The sequence below is a fragment of the Zonotrichia albicollis genome, chromosome 3 (assembly GCF_047830755.1).
Source record: "Zonotrichia albicollis isolate bZonAlb1 chromosome 3, bZonAlb1.hap1, whole genome shotgun sequence".
Classification (NCBI taxonomy): domain Eukaryota; kingdom Metazoa; phylum Chordata; class Aves; order Passeriformes; family Passerellidae; genus Zonotrichia; species Zonotrichia albicollis.
The window spans coordinates 50,367,117-50,375,828 of NC_133821.1; the positions used below are offsets into that span (position 1 = coordinate 50,367,117).

Below are 8,712 nucleotides of genomic sequence, written 5' to 3' on the forward strand. Positions count from 1 at the left end.
ACCTGAAGAGCAGTCAGTCAAGGATTTACCAAAACAAGGGAGAAACACACGGGGGTTGAGAAAGCAGGGGATGAGAACTGTTTGAACTTTCGCCCACAGACAGAAGGTGACATGCAGCAGGAATCATTTGTGAAACCACTCAGTGGAAGGTTGGCACACTGTAGGTTCAATATGGCTGATGTGCTTTTGTTTCACCCTTCCCACCACCCCCACAAACTGAAAATCAAGCATGGGGTTTTTCTTAAGAATCTTTACTTTTTTTTTTTAACTTAAATTATACTTCCAAAATACAAGTATAAAAACCTCACATTGAAAGATGCTGCTAATTTCTACAAAATAGTCTAAATAATAATGCACTTACATCATTTACACAATTTACCTTCACAATAAAATAGGAGCACTTAGATCACTATTTACATATTGACAGAGGATGTGGCTGTGCAGCCATCCACTTCTGGTGCTGTGTCCTGGAGTACCTCTGGGAGATTTGCCTCTGCAGGGAACAAGCCCCGCCAAAACTTTCCTAGGTGCAGGAACCTGCCCAAAGGGTACCAAACAGACCAAAATGGTGGCAAATACTTGCTTTTTCATCTTAAAGCTGCCACTGTAGCACATAAGCACACATCAATGAGTTATTTAAGGAATTCCCTGATACAGAATTTGTTTTGTTATATTAGGCACTTCATTATACAAGGTATTTATTATGGCTTATGCAAAAGAACTCATTTTCATCAGGATATGTATTTGCCAGATTCAGTGGGAGACAGAGAGACACTGAATGTCAAAGGGCACACTTTCAGCCAATGTTTTGAGTTAAGACTGCATCATGAATTTGGATCACATTACTTCATATCAGTGATGAAGCAAGTATTTTATCAAGACCTGTTTCTTCTAACAAGTCAAGCAGTCAGTGTGTTTTAAATTTTAGTACATCTGCACTTTTGTGCCAAAACCTTGGCAACTACAGATGTCCCTCTTCCAGTAAGTTAACTACTTACACCCATGATGTTCTGTGTGCCATGGGGTGACACATCCCACATATGATTGTCTTAAAAGAGTACACTGTAGGTTGAGGGATTATTTACATATCTTAACATGTAGAAGATAAAGTTGTAACTTACCAAATAATAAATACAGATCAGAGTACAAGACTGAAATAAAATAAATTAGAATGATTCCCCAAGGTGTTGAATTCCTTCTCTTGAGGCCTGAGCCAAAGATGCAAAAAAACCCTATCAAGTGATGTATTTCCAATGATTCAAAATGTTTTGGATAAATTAGATGCTGTTTGAAAATGAGATGTTTAGCTAAGCTGGTGGGTATTTGAAACCTATATGATCAAACAGCAAAACTTACCTCCTAAAGAAGTCTTTTGGGTAAAACTTTTTAGCCCAAACATTAATACTGTTTTTATTGGGAAGAACATAGTTCTCAAAGATTGTCTCAACATAAATTCAGCAGCAAGAAAGATAAGCATACAGTTAAGAACACAACGTATTTGTGAAGCAAATACGTGTTAGTGCACATGATTTTCCAAAAACTTCACTCCGCAGCTACATTTGTGCATATTTCAGAATGCTTCTAACTAGATGGTTAATAAAAATCTTCTCATGACTATAGCTAAGTTTGCCATTTAAAAATAACTGAAAAACAGTTAGGAGTAACTTACTCAAGAATGATGCCAAATTTCAGGTCCAAATATATCAGAACACCAAGAAATTTGGAATCCAAGTAAAAATCTAAAAACTTAGGTCTATCAAACTTTAAAAAAGAAAAAAAATATCAAAAGCAGTGAATCTGCTCTCAGAATTGCACACTCACCAGGTTTGTAAACTCTACATGAAGTCAGTGATGCACAGTTCACTATAAGAGGTACAATGTGGATGCTCTGTGCAGAGCAGTACAGATGCTTTTTGGTTGCCATTTCCTTCACGTCTCCTCTTTCTCCTCCTTGAGGATTGAGCAGCTAACACAATTTGGTGGCTAGCAGTGTCTCAGAGGAAGAGGCCTGTGTTTACATGGAAGGGGAGGTGACAGGTGTCCACGTGGGTGCCAGCCTGGCATGTGCAGAGGTGTCGTACTGGCTGTCGGGCAGGTCGGCGGCCGTGCCGTCGTACAGGGGCGAGGCAGAGGAGGCGGCGGGCACGGCGTGGGGCAGGGCCGAGTAGGGTCCCGGAGAGCCCCGCAGGAACTGCGAGCTCAGCCCGTTGGACATCCCGCTCGGCTGCGACACCGGCGTGATGCTGCTGCCACTCACCGACCACAGGTTGGGGTACTGGCTGCAGGAGGGAAAGGCACAGAGAAAAGCAGTTACTAGTGACTCTAGGGCCTGCTGGCAGCTCCTCAGCTCACAGCACAGCCCCCAGACCAGGTCCTTCTGCTGCAAGCAGTGACACTCTCTAGGCAGTTCCCAGCCACTGCGAGGCAGGAAGGACCCCCAGGCAGAATTTGTGTTCATGGCACCCCCACAAATAAACTGAACTTCGCTATTTTCCAACAGATAGGGGGTTAGACAACAGGGGTGGCAGAAATGCCTTCCCTGAGGTTTCAAAGTTCCATTTCTACTGGTTTTACCTCCTGAACAACTCAGTGCAGAAACTGAAACTCCGGGAACTTTGCAAATTCCTGGGGATCAGATCAGAGAAAGAAGTGCTAGAAGGATCTTTTTACTCAATTAATCTATGTTCAGAACTAAAAATATGTTCAGCAATACAGTTAACTCATACTGGGTAGTATGAGTTATATCATACATATCATACGTATCCTGATTAACAGTTAAGAATCCATGTACATGGTTCAAATGCAAAAATGCTTTCCACGAACAGAATGGTAGGTCTGAATTGCTAAAAGAGAGGTCCAAATCTTGTCCATCTGTAGTTCACAGCAAAAATTTTACCATCTTTTCTGCAGCTCTTTGAATTTTCAAGTTTAGCTCTAAAGGACTAAATGCAAGCTGAATTTTTGCTAAAGGATTCCAAAGTTTAATTAAGGTAATAAGCACAAAAAGGAGGAAAGATTCTTTTTTTATGATCACAAAATATCAAAGACTTTCACCCCATGTACAATCCCATGCTATGCTGGTTAGTGTGTCAATGCTTAAGTAAAGAATTACTGCCCCAACTCCTTCTCCACACTACAGTTCACTGCTCCATCATTTTTAGCAGAATAAAGGTTTATGGAGATGTCCGGGAAAGCTGTGACCAGCCAAAATGGAAGGGATCAAGAAAAAAACTTTTTAAACACCATTATGCATAATAGAGATGAAGCTTAAGAGAGCATCCTCAAATTCAATCTATGTTTGTCTAAGCAATTTGCAATCCTTAATTTATCAAATACTGCTGTCATAGGTATCTACATGTTTAGAACCAAAACATTAAAAAGAAAAAAATCTGTTTCTTCAAGCTGTTTTCCTTGTGGACAGTCCTTCTCAGTGCCCCACAGAGTGCTAATAGCTCATACCAATGGCCAAAATGACTTCTAATATGCTGGGGACTCTGTACCTCCTTTTTCAGCCTTTTCTTCCTAGAAATTACCAATATAGGGATTTGAGGGCTGGACTCCTACCTGGAGCTGGTAGCTGTGCCAGTGCTGTGCCCCATGGGCAGCATGGCTGTGTGTGTAGTAACTCCCAGAGAAGACCAGTTGTCGTGGGACTGCAGCATGGACAGGCAGGCAGAGGAGTTGTCAGCATAGGCTGCTGGGAAAACACAATCTCTTATAAACACTGGAATCAGGCCAAATATCAATCTTGTATTCAAGTGCAATGAAGAGGTTTAAACCACCCTTCCCCACTACTACCTTGGAAAAAAAAATAAAAACAATATTACACACACAGAAAAAACAAAGCCAGTAACCAGTTGTGTCAAGCTCACACCATTATAGGCATTGCTCTGATGTATTGTTTTGCTCCACTCATAACTGCAAAATCTTATTTCTGTGAAGGGCCTATGGCCAAAGGCTGTCTGCAAGCCAGGTGCTGATTCAGCACATGCCATTTTACACAGTCAGTGGGAAAAGGAGAGCTCTTTATTTACACTGTCACCTGGAGACCTTCCATCTCCATCACCTACACTGGCTGTAACAGTCTGGCAAAGCTGGATAACGAGGCTACCACTGGATCACGCATCCCAGTTTTGAGCCAAGCATGCCCCCTTGAAACCTGCCTTAGGCACCATCAGGAGTGACTGGAGTGTGGCTTAGACTGCTTGGCTTGTGACCCAAACTGGCTGGCCCACACAGCAGGGGCACTAGGAAGCTATAAAGGGAATCCCATACAGCTACCCATGGTCAGAAAGAAGCTGCTGTGGTAGCTAGCTCAGGGAAGGAAGTTTTTTGCTGAGGACAAGAAAGAATACCAGAGAGGTTTTGTTCTTTTATCCTATAAGTCTTGTGCAAAATTTCCAAGATTTACAAGAAAACTTCCAAAATTTACAAGAAAAGTTCACAGAAAGTTCGTTTTCCACTTCAAAATTAACTACAAAGCTACATACAAGACTGGTCAGGCTGCATTTGAAAGCCCATCTATTACTTCATAATTCAAGATAATACATATTTTTTAAATGGGAACCTTCAATATCTATACAGCCTGAAAGCTAAAATCGTTAACCATTCTTCTCTGCCAAAAGAAATGAAAAAAAAAAAAAAAAGAAAGAAAAAAACCACCCCACAGTTAAAAATTCCCTTTTCACCCTTAAGTACCTGGTGCCTGAGATATTAAGTCTTATGATATTTGGCGACCTCTGAGCACATCTTTTCTAAAAGCTCTGCAGTTTACTCGGCTCCTCATTGTTTCAATCTATGCAGCGATGGGACATTCACAGACAGACACTCACCACAGCCCCAGGTCAGATAAGCTGCTAAAATCAGACCCCCAGTTCCAAAGGCCCTGGGAGCATGTCCTGGGCTCAGGGCCCCCTTTCCCTGAGCTCAGCCTTACCTGGGGAGCTGTTCCTGTGCGAGTAGGGGCTGGCGTAGGGCGCGGGGCGGTGGCTTCTCAGCGAGGAGAACCTGTCACAGCTGTGGGCAGGGGACAGCGAGAGCCCGGCTCCGAACTGCGCGTGGGCACCGGCCGGGGGGCACAGAGCCCCGCCGCCAGGAATGAGCCAGCTGCCTACTGGGGGAGCGAGAGCTCGGTCAGAGGGCTGGCCGGGGCAGCCGGGCACAGAGCCACAGCCACGAGACAAGTGACAGCGAGGAAATGCGCGCTCGGCAAAGGAAACAGTTTCAACACAGCTGAAAAACGTTACAACTTGGATAAATGCTCTTACGAAAGAAAATCAGACAGCAGCTCAGAAAAAGTCTTGTGTCAAGCTAACTTGTTTTTTACATCACCATTTAACCACAACCACAGTAAGGAAACACTGAAACTAAACCCTCCCATATGTAGGTAGTGCGTGCTCAGTAATTGTTAGCATAGTATTCAGTTTTAAACTGCTCTTTGGGGGTCTCAATCTACAGCTAAGCTCTGAAGTTTCTCAGACTGCTAAGAACTCTTCTCAAAAATTAAGTATGTTCTCTGAAACAAAAGAATTCCTGCTGCAAATCCACTCTCCCATCCTTTTTAGGCTACATTTTGTTGTCAATTTGTAAAAGCAGAAATCATTAAGACACAACTGCTTTTCAATCGTCCGAAATAACTTCTTCAAGCAAATGCCCATAATTTTCTTAGAGTAATTAAAACATGAGTACTATCCCAATAAATTTTATGAAATAAACTTTTGTCTCTATGTCCATGTGAACATTACTGTCCTTGTACAAGAAAGCAGATGTCTTTTTGGACACAAAGGCAACTCTGCAGGATTCTATTAAATGCTTTTGAATGCAATAAATCCTAACCACACACAGAGATTATAGTGTTTATACAAACATCAACATGCATGAACCACAACCACAGAGATTGGTAACATCGCTCTCTCTATGAGCTAACAAGCCAGCTACCAAGCACTGGCCTCAAAGTTTAGCTTAACTTCACACAAAGTAGATGGAAGAAATCAAAGTCATGCTCATGAGGCTCAATGAAAGGAAACATACACTGTGAATACCCAGACTGCTGGTTGTCCCCCACTTCTTCCATCATGTCTTTGTGATCACTCCTATAAAAGAAACCATGTTGTGTCAGTTAAGAATTTGTCTTCAAAAATCTATCTTAAAAATCCAAGATAAGAATTAGAATTTAGAATGTCTCACCTTTCTTTTGCATCAAGAAATGCCTTTGCAAACGGATTGTATTTAATTTTTAAAGCTGTGATCTAAAAACAACAACAAATATCTTTATTCACATGTACCACCATTCATTATCACACTGATATTAGGATTTGAACTAGGACTATCCAAAGAAGTTAGTAAAATCACACATTTTTTAAGAAACAAAAGTAGGCCCATAAAAGCAACTGATGGGCATGAATTAAACAGCTCCTTAAGGGTCTTATCAAAGTATTATCAAAGCACTAGGAGTTAGTCTCTCTGCCAAATTCTGAAACACCGAATAGCCTAAGTTTATTAATCATCTAAGGAAACACCTAAGAAAGGTAGTAAACTAAATAGCTATAAAAATCTTCACATTTCAAACCAGAGCAGATTGGACATCAAAGAAATCTCAGAAAACATGATAATTACAACTTCATTCAACACACACATGCATTTGAGTAACAGAAAAAGGGCTGCTCCAGAAATGGTACAGTCATTTCACTGTGTAGCTCAAAATGACCATTGTTTATTCTACCATAGTTGTTTGCCCCCAGAGAGTCTTTTAAAATTACTCCTCCATAATGAATCTGCAGTATATATTGAGACAAACAATGCTCAAAACTTTGTTCTGTAACTCATTCATAGGGCTTTTAACATGCATTAATTTAATCTTTTATATTTAGCTTCAAAAAATGCATGGGAAGAAGTGAGAAACGCAAAAGGAGAGCCATTATTTTGCTCTGTAACATGCATGCTTTGCTACTGGAAACTCCCGGTAGTGGCAGCCTCCCTTCCCCGCTGTGCTTACCTCCTCGTTCTGGTAGGCTGTCACAGCTATAAACTGCGTTTCTGGGAAGGAATGGCTGGTGATCATCCGCTGCGGGCCACCCACTCGCACGATGTGGATCCGCGGCTCATACTTGTGCAGGGAGTTCAACATGATCTGCGAACAGAGTAGGTGAGCAGCGACACAGTGGCGGCAGATGCTGCCAGGCACAAAGGGCACTCAAGCTTTAAAGTATCCATCATTCCATCAGAGGCGGAAAAAGCAGTAAGTACGAAAAAAGCCTAAAACTGAAGCTGTGAGAGAAGGAAAGGCACAACGAGGACAGATACAACTTTCTGCACAAGTTATCCTCATCCCTTGACAAAGCACTCACCGAGTCACAAATGCATCAATGATAACTCAGCCTTAGAAAATTCACCTACCACACCACTGACACTAGCAAATATTCAGACCAGAAAGAGCTTTTCAAAAAAGAGTAAGTGATAAAACATCAAGGCACTCATCCTCGGTGGAAGGAGACGCTCTCCTGAATGAATGAATGAATTGCGGGGGCAGGGAGAAGCGCGACTCATCCCAACATATTTGGTAAGGATGAGGACGAGCAGTAAGAAGAGAGCAGGTCCCGGTGCCGGCATTTACCTGCCCGCCGCCGTTGAGCTTGTTGGTGAGCTTGACTTTGCTGAAGGAGACGGGCGCCTTCATCCAGTGCGCACCGAAGTTGGGCGAGTCGGGGTGGATGTACACGCAGCTGGGCGCCTGCGGCTCCGGCTTCCCGCCGGGCACCCACTCCCCGTTCACGTACTTCCAGCGGTGCCCGTCGGCCGCCACGAAGTCCAGCAGGAAGGAGTACATGGCGTTGGGGTCCAGCCCCGACACGCTCACCTTCAGCACCGGGAACATCCTCCTGCGGGGCGACACGGAGGCGCGAGGGGGGTTGTCCCGCCGCCGGGACCCCCGCGCCGCCCGGGGCCGGGGCGGGGAGGCAGCGCAGGCGGCCCGGGGGGCCCGTCCCTACCTGCCGTTCTTGGTGACGATCATCTCGTTGGTGAGCTCCTTGAAGCGCAGCCACAGCTCGCTGTCCTCCAGCGCCACGCGCAGCTCCCGCTCCGTGGGGTCGCCCTTCTCGCTGCCCGCCTGCAGCTCGCTCTCCACGGCGCTCAGCAGGTGATCCACGCGGTACTGCGGGGGCTTACCCGCGCCCTCCGCGCCGGGGGAGCTCATCCCGGCCCCGCGCCCACGGGGCTGCTGGCTGGCACGGCCGCAGCGGAACCGAGCCGGGCCCAGGGCGCCTCGCCGCGCCCTCAGCGCCCGGGCCGCTGTTATAGCCCGCCATAAACGCCCCCCCGGTGACATCAGCGCGCCGGCGGGGGGGCCGCGCTGATTGGCGGGCGGCGCCTTTGATGAGCGCGCGCGGCGCTGCCCATTGGCCGCCCGCGGCCATATCAGAACGGGGCCCGCGGGAGCCTGTGATGTTAATTGCGGCCCGCGGGATTAAACGCGGCTATTTTATGTAAATCTGCCCCCAAATGTTTGCACCTCTATCAAAGCCGCCGGGGCCGGGGCTCCGGCAGCCGCGGAGGAAATGGCCCATCTCGGCAACAGCCTCACAACCGGCCAGCGCGGCACCCTCCCGCCTCCTAGCGCTGCGAGACCCCCGGTCCGCTTCCCGGCGGGCAGGCTGGACGGGAGGCGCTCCCGCCGCGGGTTCATATTTAGGGGAAAAAACGGGAAGTCTGACA

General features: G+C 45.7%; 1 protein-coding gene across 2 annotated transcripts; it reads right to left on the reverse strand.

The window, feature by feature from the left end:
* Positions 1 to 255: 255 nt before the first annotated feature.
* Positions 256 to 8,318, reverse strand: TBXT (T-box transcription factor T). 2 transcript variants are annotated; one of them, XM_014266633.3, is made up of 8 exons: positions 7,989 to 8,318; positions 7,613 to 7,877; positions 6,995 to 7,129; positions 6,187 to 6,248; positions 6,031 to 6,092; positions 4,937 to 5,113; positions 3,565 to 3,694; positions 256 to 2,279 (listed from the first exon to the last, which is right to left on the reverse strand). In XM_014266633.3, the coding sequence occupies exons 1-8, from the start codon at positions 8,192 to 8,194 to the stop codon at positions 2,015 to 2,017; spliced, it is 1,302 nt and encodes a 433-aa protein (XP_014122108.1). In that variant the 5' UTR covers positions 8,195 to 8,318; the 3' UTR covers positions 256 to 2,014. The 2 variants fall into 2 exon arrangements, with proteins under 2 accessions (XP_014122108.1, XP_014122107.1); XM_014266632.3 differs by having other exon boundaries at positions 257 to 2,279; positions 3,565 to 3,697.
* Positions 8,319 to 8,712: the final 394 nt, after the last annotated feature.